At 40.6% G+C, this 21816-nt stretch overlaps 1 protein-coding gene across 1 annotated transcript; it reads right to left on the bottom strand.

Annotated features, from left to right (window-relative positions):
- Positions 1-3325: 3325 nt before the first annotated feature.
- On the bottom strand, positions 3326-21735 carry dgat1b (diacylglycerol O-acyltransferase 1b). Its single transcript, XM_080470615.1, has 17 exons — positions 21259-21735; positions 19053-19140; positions 17239-17279; positions 16691-16776; positions 13140-13192; positions 12498-12603; positions 8623-8751; positions 8031-8099; positions 7846-7949; positions 7247-7285; positions 7051-7092; positions 6911-6955; positions 6346-6458; positions 6113-6178; positions 5183-5270; positions 4994-5056; positions 3326-4124 (listed from the first exon to the last, which is right to left on the bottom strand). The coding sequence occupies exons 1-17, from the start codon at positions 21489-21491 to the stop codon at positions 3975-3977; spliced, it is 1515 nt and encodes a 504-aa protein (XP_080326741.1). The 5' UTR covers positions 21492-21735; the 3' UTR covers positions 3326-3974.
- Positions 21736-21816: the final 81 nt, after the last annotated feature.

The raw sequence follows: 21816 nt of genomic DNA, 5'->3' as shown, positions 1-21816 counted from the left end.
TCCTCCATCCATCCTGCACAATGAGACAGACTTGTGTCTCCCGGTTTCCTGTCGAGAGGCTCATCATCACTCACTGCTTGTCAGCGTTTCTCGGGAAGATCCGGAATAACGGATGTCGGGAGAGGACCCATGGATCAACTTGTTACCGAGGACGGACGAAAAAAAGAGAAGAGGCACCGAAACAGGAGAGGAGCCGGGAGAAGGCAGAGGACAGAGTCTTACTTTTAAGATGCAGCAAACATATGATGTGTGTTTGTGTGTTCAGGTATCGAGAGAATTGATCCCGGAGGAGTATTTCAATACTGTTTTACTGGACTTGCCCCTCATTAGAGGGTCTATTTGTGAGGAATGAGAGGGAGATGGATGGTGAGATATGAGTGCTCTGCACCAAAAGCTTACGTTTTGGGCAAGTATTCTGACATTAGACGTGACCTGGAGAGTCATGCTTTATACTCACAGCCATCTCGGAATCATTGAGCATCACTAAAAAAAATTTATTCAAGAATAAAGTAAATACTTAATAACTCCTGAACCTCTTTTAGATGTTGTTTTTTTCCCCAATGTGATGCAGAGAGTGCAAGGTCCAAAATGTCAACAAAAATAATGGTTCACGCTCTTATTTGGAAGTCAGAAAAAGGAGAGTGGTGAAAGAAAATAAGATTTAGTTTTACTCCGAGCAGGTGTTCTATATTGCATTACTGTGTATACGCCACAGCCTCCTGTCACAGCTCCACCGCGGCGCAGTCCCTGCTGACCGTTGTGTAACGGCGTGTCACACTCTCCGAGCACACTCAGTGCACACAGAAACCTCGCGATCTGACTCGCTCTTGCTGTTTAATTCCCCGTCAAACTGACAAAATACAGGTTCACAGTCCTGCGCTCACACCTCGGTGAGACAAATGTACAAGGAAAGACAGACAGAGAGAGAACATATTGTTTTGTATCTTTGGATAAGGGATAGCCGGAGCAGCAAACTAGGTTAATGTTCGTTGTTGTCTTCACTTTAAAATTCAACAACATGGCTGACTAATGATGACATTAACTCGTTATACGTGAACGTCCGTGACTATATCCCGGAATGTAGGAAACAGGATGACAGCGACTTTTGTGCTCAGAGCGAAAAAGCGTCAAGGTAAATCGTTATGAGCAAAAGTTTGTGTTTACTAGTATTTGAGTATTTGTGTGATCGCTCTGTGATATATTGACAATCTATGGGTATTTTCAGGAGGTCAATCGAGTCCATGAGATTGGTTTTGCTTCATATTTGGGGATTTTGGTCCACTTGAGCTTCAATAAAAGTCCTAAACTGTTGTTATTGGATGGAACCAGCAGTGTCGCCAGCAGCCCAAAGCCATTTTAGAGTTATTACAGGACGAGAGAGAGGAGTCAAGAGTTTGTGACAATGCGGATAGCCACGGGCAAAACATAAAACATCATCATTATCATCATCATGATAGATTTGTAGGACTCCCATCACTCCCTGGAGGTATTCATTTGTGATTACGTTGTTTGCTCTGTATTGTTGAGCACAGATCAGTGTTAAGAACTGGAAGGAGTGTCTTAGGAGTCGGACAGGCAGTGGAAGTGATTGCCAGCGACCACAGTGTGATACAAATGGGACTTACAGCATGATGCACCCTGCGAAACTGGCAAAAAAAAGAGCCACAACAATAGTTCCAGTCTGCTGGTTAGTAGCAAAAAAAACCACCACTTAGTTACTGTTAGGGTGAAGATCGAGTTGAGCTGAAAAGCAAAGTCCTGAGACAGGTAGATAAGGTTCGTTGGTTAAATTGCCCGAGCTGTGACTGGAAGAGCGTGTGACACTCTCTCTCTGGTTCCCCTGTGATGGGCTGGTGGCCTGTCCGGGGTGTACGCTACCTTCACTGTCAGCTGGGATCAGGAGCCCAATAGCGAACAGGATAACTGAGCTGATCCACTTATTTAACCTCGTTTGTCTTTCAGCAGTTCAGACATGTGCTGTTTACTTCTGTCCAAGGTGAAAGCTCCAGTGAGCAATTCAACACCAACAAGAGAAATACTTGTTCGTCTAACAAAATAGGTCTGTGACCATCTGTTATAGTTAAATACCATCAATATTCTTGCCTCTTTTTTTTTTTTTAAGTTTTTTCTTCACAAATCCTGGGAGTGATTTTAACATACTTAAACTGATTAAATCAAAATTACAAGCCATGTTAAAAACTCAAATCTTGGTGCAGACATAAGAACTCTTCTTAATTTTAAGACAACAATGAGTCATTTTAAGAGACAGTAAGACTGTTGAGTAAAATAAATATTTAAAGCAACTTAAGATGTGATTCACTATTTTAATAGTACTTTTTTTTTTTTTTTTTTAATGCATCAGGTTTTTCGGTTGATGGGCATCGATGCACATGGCAGCAGCAGTAAGCTGAACACGGCAGGTGTATCACCTGCTTTGCAGGTAGAAGAGAACCTGGCCTCATTAGGAGGATCAGTTGAAGGTGTGTGTGTTTGACAGTGTGAGTATGAGTTTTGCATGATCATGAGGGTGTTTAGTGGCAGAAGCGGCTAAGGCCTGAGATTTATAGTTTGCATTTGGTGGACTGAGCTCGTGCACATTCTAAATTAATGTGGATTTCTTCCGATTTTAAGTTATTTCCTCACACTTTGGAGTTTTATTGACAGTTTCTAGGAGATAATTTGTGTTTGATGTGCTCCAACTCATGTGTTGTTTATCTTTCCATTTAAAGAAGTCATTTTATGCAAAATTAACTTTCCAATGGTTTTCCAACAGTAATCTGCGTCCCCATACCTGGAATGTCGCCCAAGAAATAAAGAAAGTCTGTCATCTGTCTTCCTGGGTTGTTTCAGTTTTTAAAAAGTGTGTTGCTCCAACAAGCCAATCAGAAATCAAACCCTATATGGTGTCATCGGGGGTTTAGTCAATCCCCATCATGGTAGACCCTCCCACAATTAGGCAGCTCTGCTCTGGCACATGGCAGCACGAGAGGAAGTACTTCCTCCTCTTGGGCATGTGTGGGCGGAGTCAGTCCAGCTCACACAGACACTGAATGCAGCTCATATGATTCAATATTCAAATGGATGAAAAGCTGGATTTGGGGCAATACATTTTGAATACAACATTTCTGGACCAATGAGACCCGTGTGAAAATGTTGAAAAGCTGTATAATATGACCCTTTTAATGTTTACAACTAACAGAGTACTTATTTAACAAAATAAAGTACAAAAAAATGGGTGGAGTTATCCAGAGTCCTCTATTGCCATCCAGGCTGGTTGTAAGTTAAGAGAGCATTGAAGCAGAAACACAAAAAGGAACTCAACATTAGATGAAAACATAAACACCAAAACAGTTTTTTTTTTTTTTAATAGTAGATACAGTATACACAATAAAAGATAAAATGACAACAACCCTCCCGCCATACATTCAATTCTTCTTGTGATGCCGAAAGTCACAATCAAACAAGACAATCATAAATCTGTACCGTACCTTCCAACAACACACTTCTATCACATTAATATTTGATGAAATCCGTCTATGTTGAATACCATCCAGGCACAAATGAAGATGCGTAAGACGTAAAAAGCAAGAGAGTAACGACAATCCAACATGCTGTTGATCTACTAGTAACAAATCTATGAAATTTATAAAGTTTAGCCTAAACTGGCCGTCACATTTTTCACATGATAATCACCTGAGCAAAATGCAGCATTATTATTATGTACCTTTCTCCCTCAATCACAGCAGCGGTTCAAGATTTACACTTGTATGTAGCATTATTATCTTAAATGATCAGCTCATATCGACATTCACCAGACTACGTCTGTTAGCTGCACTGTAGACTCGTGGTTGTTTGTGCTGGAAACCAGGAAAAAAAAAAAAACAATCGGATGAATAAAAACAGGGAAGTTGTAAGTCTGATCTTATAGATTATTCCAATATTGTGAGATGCCCCTGTATAACGAGTTTCCAGCATCAGTTGGCTTCTTGTATGTGGTTCAGGACGTAATAGTCGTGGACGTACATCAGGACAGTGAATGGCTGACCAATGATGATGGACATCCACACCGCAGCGTTGCCGTAGTTACCACGCAAGAAGCGGCCAACAATCCAGGCCAGCGGAAGCTGATGAGTGGACAAAAAAAAAAAAAAAAAAAAAAAAAAAAAAAAAAAAGGAATTAAACAAACTTTGCTGAGTGACTGAGTTTGACTAATTACGGCCTCACAATTTCTGTGCATATTTTTCTCTGATTGTTATTGTTTGTGCGCATGACTCAGCACTGTGTATCAAGCAGATGAAAGACCGACAACAAAAGCCATTTATGCTGCCTGTTGTCCTCACCAGTTAGCCGAAGCACAGAAAATGACCCCTGCTATGCTAATGAGGCCATTCATTAAGGTAATGATGGTGGAGACAAGGCCAAACACCGACAACACCTTTAAAGAGCCCCACAGCTGACAAAGGGAACATCATCACCTTGTCTTTCGACACACACACACACACACACACACACACACACACACACACACACACACACACACACACACACACACACACACACACACACACACACACACACACACACACACACACACACACACACACACCACTTATAATAGATAATAAATGTAGAAATTAATGGGCATTTTACATCATGTGCATTTCTTTAAATGAACAATCGCGCCTAATCTCATGTTCTACTTATGTTTTTATTTGTTAGTTTTACATGTTGTAACGATTCTGCTTTTAATTGATGTGAATTACACAAAGCATAGACACGCACTCTCTAGATTAGACTCGAGATGGGAGATTTTACATATTTTTTATTCATTTTGCACCGTCAGCAATGGCTGCTAAATGTATTCTCATTTCTGAAACAAGAATGATAAAATCAGACTCTAATAAAATGGAGACAGTGAAGTGAACCACATTAAATATCCCAGTCAGGAATAAAAACCTAAGCTATCAGTCTATTTTGTGTGTTTGGTCTTACCTGTACCATCATGCCTGTAAATGCCCAAAGTCTGAACATCCTGAGAGGAACGCTCACCAGGTACTGACGGAAACAAGACATGACATTTTATTTGTTGCATTTATATAAAATACAACCTGCAAAATAACCACTGAGGTGCAATGCGATCAGTTGAGAGCAGGACTGTCTGGTTTTAATTTGTGCTCTCACCTCGTGGAAGAAGGCAGACAGGAAGAAGACGGCTGATTGGCTGATTATCCTACTGACTCCTCTCCTCAGCAGCGGCTTGTAAAAGTGACTGCAAGACATACAGAAGGGAGAGAAGACAATGAAATGAGGGATCGTAGCAGCATTATGCAAAAAAATCATATAATGAAGTTTCCCCTATTATAATTCAATGAGTAAAGGTTCCACATATATTTGAATTATTAAACAAAGTCAAATATATTAAGTCTTTTTCTTTGTTCATGTAAGAGCCAATAATGTAATAATTGAGTTTTTTTACAACCATAAATGTGAGAGTGATGCATGGTATCTATCCTCAATGAATGAACATGACGACTGTCATTCACTAGACCTCGTTTAATGAGCAAACTGCACAAAAGATGTATAAAAGCTTTATTCGTTTAAGCCTCAACCCTATCATAATCAAAATGTTACAATACTGGATTAAATATCTTATTACATTATTGCAAGTTATTAGATTGTGAAAAAGACCAAAGATTATTACATTACTGGTATTATGTTATTGGCCGTTATTTTATTTTTGGTTTTATAATAGTTTTATACATAGGATCAGACGTTTTCAACCAAAGGCCATATTCTTTATCACAAAAATTCAAACACTTTATTTTAGTCTCGTGCTGTAGGCGGAACAGTCTTCGTTCCGTCTCTCCCACACACACACACAACAAATAAACTGAAACCATCTAAATAAAACACATTTACTTTGTCTAGTTTAATGTAACCACACTCTATTTGCTCCCACCGATGTGTTACTGGAAACTCCACTCATTCAGTTACAGCCAAATGAATCAATTTCCCAAATACATCAGTGGGCCTTGTTAAGTCTGCCTTCCTGCGCTCAGTCCTGTGAATTTCATCGCTCTCATAAAATGTATTAGTGTGCGAATAATTTACCGCAGACACCACTTGTGCACAGGGATGTTCCAGTTCTGCCAGAAATATGTCACCGTCTCAGAATTCCTAGAAAAGGAGTGTCGGCGAAAACAATGCTGAACAATACAGGCTCGGGATAACAGTTAAATCAATAATGAAGTTTGCATGTAAATCCACTCCGCTGCACACAGACCGGAGTACATGGTGCGCAGTGACTCAAATTCTAAAGAGACAGTGACACACTGAAAACTCACCACCAGTCATTGTAAAACTGCCTGTCTCCGAAGCGCAGCAGCTCAGCTGTGAAGTTCATAGACGAGTGGAAGAACCAATAGAAAAACATCAGCCACAACAAGTGATTTGGAACCTGCACAGAGAAATCGGCGGCGCAGTAAAGTGTAAAACATACGCTGATCAGCCAAAGTTCATGACTAAGCACATTAACTATGCTGCTACAAAACTCCACAGTCTCTGGAAGATCACTGTATGTTATATGGACACCCACAGGCACAAGTGTATACGTGATTAAAAGCGACGATGCCCTTAATTGGCTCTCTGTAACTTTTGAGTCTTGCAACCCTCCAGATTGTTTCCTAAAATGAGCAGTTAAAGCTTCAGGTGGCCTCATCTGCCCTGGAGAGTCCCACCGTCTTAAATATTTCAGTTATTTACATTCCCACTGAAGATTTAGCATCATTCTTGGCCATTACCAACAAAACACAAGTGGTTTTTAATGAGATCTGTGTATAAGGTGCCGTTTAGGTGATATAGGTTCTGTTGTTAGCCACTAAACAAACTCCACTTTTGTTTTTAACTTACAGCTAATCGTAGGAGTCTTTCAGTCATCCTGGACAGATCCATGTCCTTGCAACAAAAAGAAGAGAAGTTGGAAGTTAACAAAATGCACAGCAGCACTTTGCATCATGGTATGATTTATTCATTCATTTTGCCTGCCTTACTTCCAGTGGCTTCATGGAGCTTTGAATGACGGGAATCATCCACTGATGGTCAGAATAAGAATAATGAATCACTTTCAGACATGTGACCTTATAAATTCAAGACAATACCATGTCATTTTCATTGCATTCACACAGATTTAATGGCAATTCTTTGAGTTATGTAGTTGCTTAAAAGAAAAACATTATTAGATGGTACCTGTTGGGTCAGGAAAACTAACAGCTGGATGAAGAACATCTGGGGAAAATCACACACACGTGAAGGAAACAGTCAGGAAGTTTAAAGTGATCCTAGGTCAAATAATGTAATTGATCAGAAAATATGGCAAATGGTAAACTTTCAATTGACATTCTCATGTGTCTTTTCAGTTTTGACTTTCATGTGTCACCAAATGTCTGGATCTCGATTGGTCGACCCATAACTGATATACGTGACCTCAGAAACGGCAAAAGAAACAAACAGGATTTAAAAAAGAGCCGAATAACTTACGACAAATACGAAAACACTTCATAGCTTTAGAGGTGGACCTCAGCACTTCTTCACTACACCTACATCTATCAGCTCTGAAAAACTAAGATTCTTTATCATGAAGCCGTCCTGACGTGTGAAAAACAGACAAATGGACAAACGTGATGACTTGATGTGGTCTGATAAGGGCTAAAGTGTAACAGCTGGACGACTGTGTCAGATCACATCTAAAACTGCAGCTCTTGTTGGGCGTTCCTGCTCTGTAATGGTCAGCATCCACTGAAGTGGTCCAATCGAAAGGTGAGCTACTGCAGCTTGATGATTCTCACCATCTCAAACAGTCTCCTCAACAGGAAACTCATGCGAACGCTCGGCGAGCGAGGGAAGTTGAGCTCGTAGCACAGAGTCGGAGCGAAGGCAAAGTAGTATATATCTAGAGAGAAAGGTAAATGTGGTGGTTATCGTATGTGACAAATTATAATACAATACAACTTGCTTTACGGGATACGAGTACCTTTGATGGTCAGGTTTCCGGGGTAGCACACCTGGGGTTCGTCTCCATCTGCATGCTGCACGGCTGGACCTGCAGCAGACATTTAGGATTTAAGTAACACAAAGCCCCCCCCCGCCAAAAAAAATCATCATGGATTACCATTTAGTTTAATAAGTCACTGCAGACAAATACAGATGATATGCAGCAATTAATGAGCAAATGGAAAAACGTGTTCATGCTGCATTTTGATGCTTTCTGGTTTGTTAAAGAGCTGCAGTGACAGCTGACTGCCAGCAGGTGTCACTGCAATAGCACGAACAATGTAGTGAATAGATCTTCTGCAGGCTTATCTTGAAACATCACGTCATTTAAGTAAATTGATGAGTCAGTTAATTCTACACTCACAACATATGATCTAATAAGCTTAAAGCATTTTTAGAATATTGATTTTGATAACTGTGTCCAAATAAAAACAAAGTTTATTTAACCCTTTTGATTCTGATCATGTTGAATATTTCTGTATCTGGAAAACTAAATACAAGACTAAAATCATTTAAAAATAAAAAGCTGTCTGTCTTTCTACAGAGTGTGAACAGCTGCATAGAAGACTTACACGACAGTGCGCGGGTCAGTTTCTTGGCCTTGATGCTGCTCAGCTCCCTGCACCAACAGTTGACATCTTTGTAAGAGTACAGCTTCAGGAAGAGAATGGTGTAAACACTGAGAGCAAATGTACCGCCAACTGGAAAAGACGGGACAAAGTGATGGTTGTAAATGTTGTGATCAGAACAAACTTGCAGTCAAAGAAGATCTAAAAGAAAACGGAGACAAATATAGACGGCAGAGATGAGAGGAAATAAGTCAGGGAAAGTAGATGAAATGGGGAAAAAAAAACCAAGTGAGAGGAAGATGAGAACAAAGTCAAAATGGAAGGGCAACAGAATGACTGACTGTGACTTGTTTTTGAACAAAAAGGAAAATAAATCATTTTAATCCAGCATTTGAGGAGTCTTAATATGCCAAGGACATTCTCACAGCACCCATGTTGTTCACGAGTGTAGCTCTTATTGTGTGCGCACTGATAAAACCCAGCATTGGTGGGGTTTTTGTTTTGGCTAATCGGGAAGAAACTGATTTGAAGACGGATTATTAAAAGTATTTAGAAAATCTGTAAAAGTTTCTCTATCTGGGTTTTGTTGACAGTTGCCATATGCGTCCTACAGAGGGATCATGCAAACCTATTGTCGCCCCCTTATCACTAACTCGAAACAGAAAAACGGGCCGTTGGGCCAGCGGGGTGAGGACGAGGTCAGCACACCTGGCATCAAACCACAGCACAGCTCCGACATTCACCATCTGTCCCCCGGCCTCAGTGCGGCTCGGAGACGACTCGCCCGACGTCCACGCAGTTAATACTGACAACGGTCATAAAAGTGAGAGGGAGAATGTGCCAGAAAGGCCACCAAAACTAATTAATTTGAAATGATTATGGACTGAGAGTAAAGCCACAAAACAGCTTTATACACTATTAAAACTTGAAACTGCTTCCAGAGTGAAAACTGTTTATTCATCAAGACTCATGTTTTCCTTCTTTCTGTTGAAATGAGACCTGAAATGGCTGAATAACACAAAAAAAGCCTATTTCAAAGGCTGTTATTTTGTTAATTATTTTCAATATGAAACAATACAACCCTGAATCAAAAAGTTAGAAAGTTTGTGGAGGTTGTATAAACAAATTACAGCATAAAAAAGTGACTATTGTAGAATCCAGTCAGAAAATGAAGAAATCTAATCAGTTTTGGAAAACGAGTTTAGACTAAAATACAAATACTTAGGGACATTCTTTTACAGCATCGCTCCACACAGGATACATAGAAAAGAATGAAATAAAAAAAAGACGATACACATTACATAAGCAATGTTAAATATTAATATGTACAGGCTTTACAGTGACTAATATAAGCGCAGCAAGAATGAACTTAACAGAAAGCACAGCAAAAACACTATTTACAGAGGACTTAAGAGTCTTATGGCCACAGGAAGGAAGGACTTCCTGTCGCACACTAGAACTTAATGATTGTAAGATAAAAATGAAAAAGAATCAAACAAAAATGCTTGAAATAGATCCGTTTGTGTGAAATGAATCTACACATTTAAGTTAAGAAAATAGACTTCCTCTCTGTTTGATTTAGTCGTCCATGTGAATCTGGGTTTGCTCCAGTTTTCAAGACCTCTCTGTCAAAGTCAGGTTGATCAACACTTTACTGCATTCATGATAGGTTTATGTCTGTGGCTGAATAACAGTTTTCATATGATGAATGTCATGTGATGTCGAACACGTATAAAACATGATAACGTACAGCACTTCACACACACCCTCGGAGGGGGATTTCTATCGGTTGGTTTCTCCACAAACCAGATAACTCAACAAGGTGTTATTGTGATTATCAACTTGTGAATTAGATTGTAAATGAAGGCCGTATTAAATAACATAACGGCTCCTACTGAGCCATGCTGCATAATTTAATAATATTCCCTGGGCCTATTGCTGTAAATGGATGGCAGTGCAGTGAGATGAATCACACTGACATTAACACACACACATCTACATCTACAGTTCCTTTGCAACAGCTTGGAAGAAAAAAAACCAGGATACAATTCAACGTATTAAGAAAATGTTCAAATAAAGCTATGTTTTGAATTTCTTTTTCATTTTGAAAAGTTGACTATAAAATCTGAATTTTTTCACATTTTGGTAACCACTCCTTATTACTTCATAATGACATGAGCTTCCCCGCAAGTTGAGCAATACCAACATGTTTATTGACACACACACACACACACACACACACACACACACACACACACACACACACACACACACACACACACACACACACACACACACACACACACACACACACACACACACACACACACACACACACACACACACACACACACACACACACACACACACACACACACACACACACCTGCCCTCTGTCGTTGCCCTTCCTGTGAGAACAGCAGCGCAGAGAGAACAACAGACAGACAGATGGAGTGACTCCTTTACTCCGTCGCCTCCCAGTGAGACAACAGATGAGAGGAGAGGAAACCAAAATGGGACTGAAAAACCTTATACAAGTAAAATTTCTCTCTTTGCTGTCGTTAGGAATTGTACGAGCTACAGCTTGAAGAGTAAATGAGCCATGAAGCACCGCTGGATGTTGAATTGTCACGTTAACGACATGTAACACTCTGTACTGTGGATCATTTACGGGTGAAGTGACAAATGTGACCTTGACAGTGAAATATTCACACGTGTAGCCCTCGCATTGGTCTAAAAGGACTGGCATGCGAGTTTTGATCAGTCAGAGTTTTGTGCCCTAGGTGGCAGCAGTGAGCTACTGTTCCTCAGAGTTTAAGCAGCTTGTTGTTGCCTCAAGCTTCAGTGCACTTTTAATATCCAGTTTTCATTTGTTTTCTTCAGGAGTGGTGGTGGTGTGACTCACTGCACCACCTTGTGGCACCAATTGATATGACAAGACCGATCAGGTCGTGGCTGTATGGTTAACTTCAGTATGATCATTTTCAGATTTATGTGATAAGAAATATTACAAACTATACCTTTGACATGGCACTTTAACCACAATGAGAATATTTTGGGGATGATGGGATAGTAAAAGTTCTTACATATTGTACGAGTAAAAAAAGGCCTGTGTTTGACATTTTTTTGCACATAATTGATCTGACCCTCTCACTTTGTAGCAAAATCTTAAAAAAATGCCATAAGCTGACTTATGAAGTTATTCATTCACAAAACTGTGATATTAAAGTGGATGGATCTGTATTCTTTAACAACAACAAAAACCCAACTATAACTACTTTTATGCCAACTGCAATCCTCTCAAAGATCATGATTTAGTATTTCTCAGAGGAATATCGTGTACGTATGTGTAACATATATAGTCATCATGGGTATAGTGCATGCTTTGTGGAGGGCGGCCATGGTCTCTGTCAAGCAGCCTGATAAAGACAGAAGAAGATGACCTTTGGATGAGCCCATACAGTAAACCACACCCACTCTGGCATCTCCTGCCTCCCCTCCTCACTTGCTCTTTCCTTTCCTCTGTCCTCCTCTGCGCTCCTCCTCCTCCTTTTCTCGGAGCCAGCTGGAAATGATCCAGTCATGACCAACTGGTCCATTACCACTAACCGACTCCAATTATGACTCCGTAGAAGAGATGTCTTTTACTGCACTATCAAACTGGTTGACTGTTTCTCTGAAGGGCAAGGATATAAATGTCCCCTTAATCTTTATTACTCTTACATTATTTTCTATTCAATACACACGACTACATTGTAAACCACCAATGAATGGATATCGGCTTGCACCTTAATATAGATTACTACTTTAGTCATCGCTTTGTCGGAGTTATGCAAGACTGCAGAGAGGGCGGCATAATACGGTGAGAAACATTTTACCTGGGGTCACGGAGGGAACCAAAAGGACCACTGCAGCGGGGAATGTTAGCATAATTGCCATGTTAACGCAATGGAGCAGAAATCCCACCAGTTCGCTGAATGAACCCTGCACAGAAAGAGCAAAACACAGAGACGGCAAAAAAAAAAATTTTTCCCGTCAATTCCTGGTAGTATGTCATCCCACTTTTAGCCACTCTCACCACAGTCTGCCTCCAGTATCAGATGCAGATTTTGAACTATCGTTGACCTCGTTCTGCGAGACGGCGATTACAATACAGCGTCCCAAAAATTCAAATTTCAAGCGTTTGCCTAGTCTGCTTTTGAAACAACCACAGATCACATTTGAAGTTGTGGTGGCCTAGTTAAGTTTGGGGTGAAAAAAGAAAAGCTTGTGATGTTCCATATTCATGCCAAACACACACAGACAGAGCATAACTGAATATGCCCTAAATGCAGATGGTGAAACTAATTTCTCATTTTACCATTTAACACTTGCAGACGCAACTGGGGAGGGTCAGCTAGTCAGTCAGTTTTTAAGAGAACAATTTTAGCAAAATAATCCCTCATGGGAATTGTGGAAGTGCTTTGAATTCAACAGCCTAGTGAAAATCCACAGAGCTCTGCCTCTGTTCCTCCACTCACCTTAGAGAGCTGCCGTTCAGTGTAAAGGGCCACCAGAATGAACATGTTGGACACTGTGGAGCACAATGAGGGTCAGTTCATCGGAAACAGCCAGCATTTTCTGCCATACTTTCTTATCAACAAGATAAAAAAATAAAAAATGGCATACAATATCATAATTCCCACGTATTCCCTCAGTTGGAGTCTGGGTTTGGCTTCCTGTGGGAAATCTGGATATTTTCCTTTCCTTGTGTGGACATGTGTTTTCTCCAGGTACTCTGGTTTTCCTCCCACAGTCCAAATAGGGACATTTTTTTAAGGCTAACTGGTGATTTTAAATTTCCAGGGGTTATAAATGTGTGTGGTTGTACTCTGCTTTTCCCTGAGGTAACATGCTGTGACCCTGAGTTGCATAACAAGTCAATGGTCTTCGGTCACAGTTCAACAAATAGGAAATACAGAATATTGTTCACTTTAAATGACAGAGAAAAGAAATAAGCTGAAGTGGCTTATTTAGGCCAATCCTATATATCCAATGTATTTCACAATTATAATATCTAAACTTCTATGTTTTTATCTTCAGTGATTGTCTGTGTGGATTATGTGTATGAATTGGAAACGGCAAAGGAATTGCTCCATAACTCATAAAATTGTCTGAACTGAAACGATCACCAATGATTACATTTTTCATCAAAGACACAGGCGGGATGGTAGGACACATTAGGATTTAACAATTTATAAAGTACTTGATGCAAAAATATATTTACTAGTTGTGTTTTTCCAAAATGTTTTTACAGTCTCGGATTGTCAGCTGATGTCACAGCCAAATCCTCTCGCTCTCGGGCGCACACACGCACGCACGTGCGCGCGCACACACACACACACACACACAGACTATTCCAGACTCTCACATGATTAAACAGCAGCATCTGATGAAAGAAATGAGGCAGCAGTAACAAGGCATATGTGTTTCACAGCGCACACCAACTGCTAGACAGCTGAGTGACTGGGCCAGTAGGTAGATGTGGCTGCCTGGCACACACACACACACACACACACACACACACACACACACACACACACACACACACTCACACACACACATACATCACATTTTATTCAATACTCCCATTAGGTTTGATTTCCTGTGCTTATATTCAACATTAAGTGATTCTCGCTCTTTCAGCACCTACACTGTTGCGTTGGAGATGTGAGAAGATAAATTGGTATAAATTGCTTAAAAAATATATTTTTCTTCTTTCAGAACGGTGGCCTGTGCAACATCAAAAGAGCTTATTAAATACCCCCGCCTATAAATACATCTCGAGGGAATCTAATGGGTCTCATACTTAATAAGGTGCTTTGGTAAATGCAGGTGAAGCTTCAGAAGTAAAAGACAAGTTGCCTTTCTTTTGCAATTTATTCAAATTTTGGTGAATTGGGGGTAAGTGAAGGACACATCTCTATCAAAAACACATGTTTGTGCAGACTTTTTTTAAATGCCACATTATTATGCATTAGAGGCTGTGGTGTAGGAGGTTATCTTGTAGCAGGCGTGGTTTTTACTGAAAGGAAACTTACGGATGACTTCAGAAAGTCACTGATAGGCAGCATCCCCGTTACCCTGACTCGACTCTGCTGAGGCACGTTGATGGCATTTAATTGCAGCGATTGTTAGATTTTAAAACCCTAATCAGTCATTAGCATATCAATCTATCTCCTTTAGAGTGAACAGATGTGCGCACTGACAAGACAGTTTGATTATTGTCTTGTCATCAATCCAGTCATCTTTGAGCTTTGGCATTCCAGTTTATTAGTCACTCAGTCATGTCGTCGTTTTCTTTTATAAGGGGCACCGCGTGTAAAAAAAAAAAAAAAGGAGAAAGTTGTGACAAGAAACAAATGCCCAGCAGGCAAATCTTTTTTTCATGTGACAACAACCTGATTTCCCCTCATAAAACAAGCTTAGTACATGAAAGCACTTTCATCCGACCTGTCATAATCTGGAGTTTCATGTGATGAAGCTAATCTCTTCATGTGATTGTGTAATTTATTTTACTCGTCCTTTTCTCATTCATCACAGATCCTCATTGAGCCTATTCCTGCTCGTTTTTGCCCCATCAGAACATTTCAAATTAGAAACTAACCATGTTAACTTTTGTCTGTCTGCTATTCTGGTTTATCAAACTCATAGAAGCCAATTCCAGCTGATTACAGATTCATACCGTCGTTTCAGAATCACCAAATAACATCAAATGCACGTCTTTGGACTGGAGGAGGAAGCCCAAGTACGCAGAGAAAACCCATGCAGGCCAAGGGGGAACATGCAAACTCCCCACAGAAAGGACAGAATGAAGGAATACTCTTCCTCTTGCCAGCTGCTGCTGTGTGTCAGGCTTTCAACCGTAAGAAGAAATACATGTCAAGCAACAACTTATGTAGGGCATGTCTGCACTAAATTATATAACAGTTACGGAAAACACAAGAATTGCGTTATAGGTCCTAAATAAACACGGCTGCTCTTCATCACGTCTCCAGTTTTGATTGATTTCAGAAACATGCCTGTCCAGCATTTTCAAACGCAAACGGCAACAAGCTGGAACTTCCAACCCCGTTTATAACCCGTTACCTTTCATCAAGTGCTGGGTCACTATTGGGAGATACAGTGTGTTAAATTTGCGGGTCAGGTTTAAATGTAAAACTTTCCCTCCTCCCAAACGTTGCACCACTTCTCTGATAGACTCTGTGAACTGTGGTCCACTCATTTACTCCGGTTGGTTATTTGTGTGTAGGAGGATGTAAGTGTGTTACTTGCTGCAGTGACTGTCTCAATGCCCGTTGGGAATGAGCTGCTTTACTGTCCACGCTACTGTAAACAGACTCCCGTTCTCTCCCGCCTCTGAGCTATCGCCTGCGCAGTCATTTACCTAAACTCCGTCTAGTTCTCCTTCCCTCCACCTCCCTCTTTGTCTTGTCCTGCAGCCTTTTACGTCAACCCTCTTCGTTTCTTTGTATCGCTCATTTCATCACTGCATTCTTCCCTGTTTTTGAACCCTAAATGCACATTCAACTCATTTAACTTTCTTCCTTTAAAAGGCTACTCCTGTACCGGCATCTCCAGCTCTCTCTCTCTCGCTCTCTCTCTCTCTCTCTCCAGTGCTCCTCAACTTTCTGCCTCTCTCGCTCTCTGCAGGAGTTTCAAGTGTGCCGTATATAGGCCAGGTGATTGTCCCTCTAGAGACACTGCAAGCTGCAACACTGCAGACTTTCACTGATATATACCATAAAAATAAATACGGGGAAAAAAAACAAAAAACTTGAGTACACCATGCACCTGTTTACGTAAGCCTTAAATGAGGCAGATCAACAACCTACATTGTTTAAAGAGACCTGAAACAGTCTCAGTCATTTCAAACCAATTTAACTATTTTATCTGATTTATCGCAAAACCTCATTTGACATTTTGATCAAGTATTTCCACTCTAGATATAATGACCACTGTAGAAAACAATTTAAAATGATCAGCAGTGATTTTGAGGCGCCGTTTACCAAGTGTTTAAAAGTTGACCTACCAATCAGCAGGCACGCCGCAGGCCATCTGTACGGATCGTTCAGAAACAAGGAAATCACCTGAATAGGGTCGACCAGAACTCCGTACCTGACAGGCAAAGCAAATCCATAGATTAAAATCAAAACTCTGATATATTTTAAAGAGTGAGCGAAAACTGTTCTATACATGGACTTTTCCCCAGGGAATATAACTCAAAAAGAGAAACTAAACTATTCCAGTAAGGTATAACAAGCCTGAAATTGGCTCTCCTTTGTCAAATGCAGTCTTTATTGTTATGGCACAAAATCCATTTCCTACGGTATTACTAAATGACGAGGGTAAAGAAGCTCTATTGTCAATACAGCAATAAAAAAAATCTGAAGATAAGTGAAAGTCTTTTGTTACGGCAGAAAGCATCAGAGTGATTTTTCTAGGATTTGATGTTTATGTCAAACATCCCCTTAATCTCTGTATAGAAAAAAAAAAAAGAAATCACTAAATGTAAGTAGTGCAGAAAGCCTCTTGGAAAAAAAAAACTGGCAAATAATCTTCCAACAAAACGATTCCCACCTTAAGAGGTTTTCTAAGAAGAGGCGAGCGTTACTCAGCACCTGTAACAAAAAGCAAAGTGTCGAGTCATGTTTGATTTGTTGCACAGTGATATCGCTCCTTTTCCTTTGTCCCCACTTCTTTCACTCGTCTCTGTCAATTCATTTTCCCATAAGTGACTTAACTAGTTGTTTCATATCACTCCTCTAATGCTTTTCTTGTGCATACATCCGATTGTTCCCCTCTTTCTTTCTGTCTCGTCTTCACATCATTCTTTGTTATCTGTCCTCCACGCTCCCTGGCCGTGTAAATGAAGTGTAATATCTCATTATCCAACACAAAGTACACACGTTCAGTCTAAATGAGGGAAAACCACCTATGGTGAACTCGTGTTAAAAGAGATTTAATTAAGGCTTTACTCCTCTCATCTTTTCTCTCGCCGTCTCTCTTCAATTGTGTCTCATTTTCTGAGGTTAGACCTTAAAAATGTGTCGATCTCGACAAACATTTTACTGTATTTGATGAATGTGTTTCATAATTCAAGAACACATACATTTCACACCCTCCCCATCCTCACCGAGTCACCTAAACTCAGGTGACTATTGATACAAAAAGATTAACAATATGCTCGAGCTGTGATGATTTAAATGACCGGCGCTGGGAATCTTTGATCAAATGTACTTAAAATAAAAATCAAACGTTGTGAAAATTGCGTGCTAAGTATTGACAACGGAGGCGGTATGTAGATATCTGTTTTAAAGTGGGGGTTGATTGATCAGAAACAAGATCTGAACAAATGTCAAAGACATGGAGCTGGCTTGGAAATGAGTAATTAGGGTCAATCATTTTCCATATTTTCCATGGTTTTGTTTGCTTTAAGTCTTTCAATCTTTGGCTTTTAGTATATATATATATATATATATATATATATATATATATATATGACTCATATTCCTATTCCATTACCGCTGAGAGGATTTGCCATGCGTATTTCTCATAACCATAACAGTGTTTACAATATCTCGAGAAAATAAGAACTGAAGCTTCATGGTGGCCCCCCAGGATTTCCTCTGTGAAAGTGTCCAATCATCAGGGCGTCACACATCTGTAACAGCTTCTCAGCACTGTTGAAAATAAAAAACTGAAGTTATACTGGAACAATTGTAAGGAGTATAAGTATTCTCTTCTCTCCTGTTCAGGCAAGTAGGCTTTAAAAAAAATTTAAAATTAAAAAATGGTGTTTATCTGATAACTTCGGGTGCACAATTTTTTGCTTTCACGAAAGGAACAAGAATGAATGAATGAATGAATGAATAAATGAAAAGTTGTAAACAATCAAAAAAATATATATAATGGTAAAAATGTCCAGATTGAGTCAAAACTTGACTGCGGTACAAAAAGCTCAGGAAGTAGATAAACGACAAACCAGCTGATCGTCTTCTGTAATTGTAACTGAGTGGATAAAATGGTGCATTTACCCTCAACTGACAGAGAACGTAGGTCGATAGAAACGATAGAGAGCAGTCTTCACCTCCCACATGATGAAAAAATAAACCATAAAAAACCCTGCACTGCTACAGTGACATCAGTTGGTCTACAACTTTACATCCATTCCGTTGTCCGATAACAGAAATAAAACAGTCGGTATGAAGTACTTGTTTTCGAATAAAAGAAAATCCCATCAATAATAATTTTAGAAGTTGATTCTGCCACTGAAAACCCATCAGTCGCTGGTGTGAAATCGCATAAAACTTGATGATCACACAACGAGAAAACCATTCTGAGAGTGTTACAGTCCGTGCAGTGAGCAACGTGTGTGTCAGCGTGGATCTTACCAGCATTACCACACACCAGTTGAGCAATCCTCTATAGTTGCTAAAACCACTGGACGAACTCAGAAGGGACTCCTGTCTTTTGTGGCAGCTGATGAAATAAAACAGATGGATATGAGACAAACGGAAACGCCGGTTGGACGTTTGGCTCCAACGTATCACATGACGAATATTGGAAAAGGAGGAAGAGTTATTTTTATGGCGCCACATTTATGTGACAAATGTAGAACAACAGGTGCAGCATAAAGGTTCAGAATAAAGTTGGTAAAGGAAATTTGACCAACTAACGAACTGGATATAAACGTTATGGAAGATGGTTCAAGTATCTATTTTTCGATTCAACTAACTGTTGTTTTGTGTCAGTAAATAAAGTACATATGGTGTGTAAATCTGTTTGTAGGATGTATGCAAAGCAACTGGTTTGCCCTTTCTTAGGAGGTGGGTTTAATGTTCTTGTGTACTCATTTATGAAGAAGATTTCACAGTAAATTACAAGACAAAGCACAGCAAAAATACAAAGAACTGTACAATGTAGAGCAGACACTATAGCTTTTCTATTTAATAAGAGCTATAATGGCATTAAGAAGAACTTATGGATCCTCGGTGCAGTCCTAGTTTTATTCATTCAGTCTCTGTCTCAGGGCTATTTCGCCATTCAACATATCACTATCATATTTTCGTTCCCGTTACGGCAATTTTGCGTCGACTTGTGGTTATTTAACATAAACCTGTTGTAATTCAACATCTCTGTGGCAGTTTTATTCTCTTTACAGGCCTTTTGTTTCACTTTATGGTCATTTTGCACTTCTTTATGATCATTCAGTTTGATTTTGCTGTCATTTTGCATCTCTTTATGGTCATTGAGCAGCACTGTCATCATTCTGGGTCCCTTTATAATCACTGTGCATTGCCTTGTGGTTTTCCACGTTGCGATTATTATGTGGCTCATAATTAATTTGTATCTCTTTACAACAGTTTTATACTGTTTACATGGTTTGATGTCATTCAGTGCCTCTGAATTGTGGTCAGGTGTTTCAGTAGCCAAGCTGTTTTAGTGTCTGTTGTCATTTTGTGTCTTTTTAACATCTGTTAGTGTCATGGAGATCATTTTCGGTCTATTGGGGTTGAAGTTGTAAAATTTTGTGTCAATTTTTTTGTATTATTGTATCTTTTTGCTGAATTTGACTGTTAAATTTGCACTTACCACTACCCTGCATGTTTCAGAGGTCTCTTCCGCTGCTACATACCTAATTCAAATAAATGGGTTGTCATGAAGCGCTGCAGCGGCCTGATAACAAACCATCCATCTGAATCAGATTTGTTGGAGGAGCAGGGACACATCTGAAACATGCAGGACAGAGGTACCGGAGGAGAAGGATTGAGTAGCATTGGTTATATGGGAGAATAAGACCCTCCTTAACCTCCAGGGCCCCTGGTCCTGCTCCCTGTGGATCGGTCCAGTAATCCTGGATGGAGGAGCTTAGATTTACCACCGTTTCAAGCAAATGGCTCAATCCAGGTTTGTCACTTGATTGCAATGGGGGGGCTTCTGATCAGGCTTTAAATAAGAATAAGACAGGAAAGAAAAGGCACCTCCAGGACAGGACAGGACAAAACAGGCTCCTCCAGGACAGGACAGGACAGGACAGGACAGGACAGGACAGGACAGGACAGGACAGGACAGGACAGGACAGAATAGGTCCCTCCAAGACAAGACAGGACAGACAAGGCATCTCCAGGACTGGACAGGACAGGACAGAACAGGCTCCTCCGGGACAGGACAGAATAGATCCCTCCAGGACAGGACAGGACAGACAAGGCATCTCCAGAACTGGGCAGGACAGTACGGGACAGAATAGGAAAGGACAGAAAAGGCCCCTCCAGGACTGGACAAGACAGAACAGGCCCTTCCAGGACCACCCAACACTGAGTCCCATTCAGAATGAATGGGCGACAACTGACACTGAAGTAAACAAGGCGTCGCTCCTGTCCACGTCCCCAAGCGACCTTTTCCCCTCGTCTGCTTCACTTCTTAACAGTCTCTACTCACAGACGTGGTATTATTTTTCTCATATTTATCTCTTCTGAGTTAATAAAAAAAAAGAAAGAAAAGAAAGAAAAGCTAAACCCGTTAGCTTTTCCATGCGCTACGTAGAAAAACTTGTAAAAACAAAACTTCTTCAAACTTTTTTTTTTCTCTCCGACTCACTTCATTCGTTCGCTCAAGTCGTTCCGGGGTCTCCTTTTCTCCGTCTTCGCCGACGGACGGACAGTCTCCAGCAAATATTCGAGTTTTCTCTCATTATTCTGCCCTCCGGTGCCAGCGGGCGCTGCGCTCTGAGTGGCCGCCGCCGACCTCCCGTTCGCCGGCAGCAGGCTCGCGCCTCGCCCCGCTGAAGTGGCTCTCCTCTTGCGAGCCTGCGCTGGGTTCCAGTCTCCCATAATGAATGAGAAAACAAAACAAAACGCTATAAGTCTGGAGAAAAAGTGACCTTCAACTGTTGATCGCAGAGAATAGCATGCCTGTCGCTGCTGCTGTGACACACACAGACAGGGAAGTTGAACAGGTTGCCAAACAATCCGCCCAAAGCTCAGATTTCCTGAGTTTACGTCGCAGCAGAGTGGAGGACTGTTTGCATGACGCACTGTGAGGAGAAAGCAGCCTGGATTGTTACTGTAGCTGCAGCACACTGTCGCACACACAGGTAAGGCACACCCTCCAGGGCTGGGCGCGGGCCTGTGCTGCAGGTATGCAAGGAATATTGCA

The sequence above is a fragment of the Lipophrys pholis genome, assembly GCF_963383615.2.
Source record: "Lipophrys pholis genome assembly, chromosome: 9".
Lineage (NCBI taxonomy): Eukaryota > Metazoa > Chordata > Actinopteri > Blenniiformes > Blenniidae > Lipophrys > Lipophrys pholis.
This window is presented reverse-complemented; position numbering and strand designations above follow the sequence as displayed.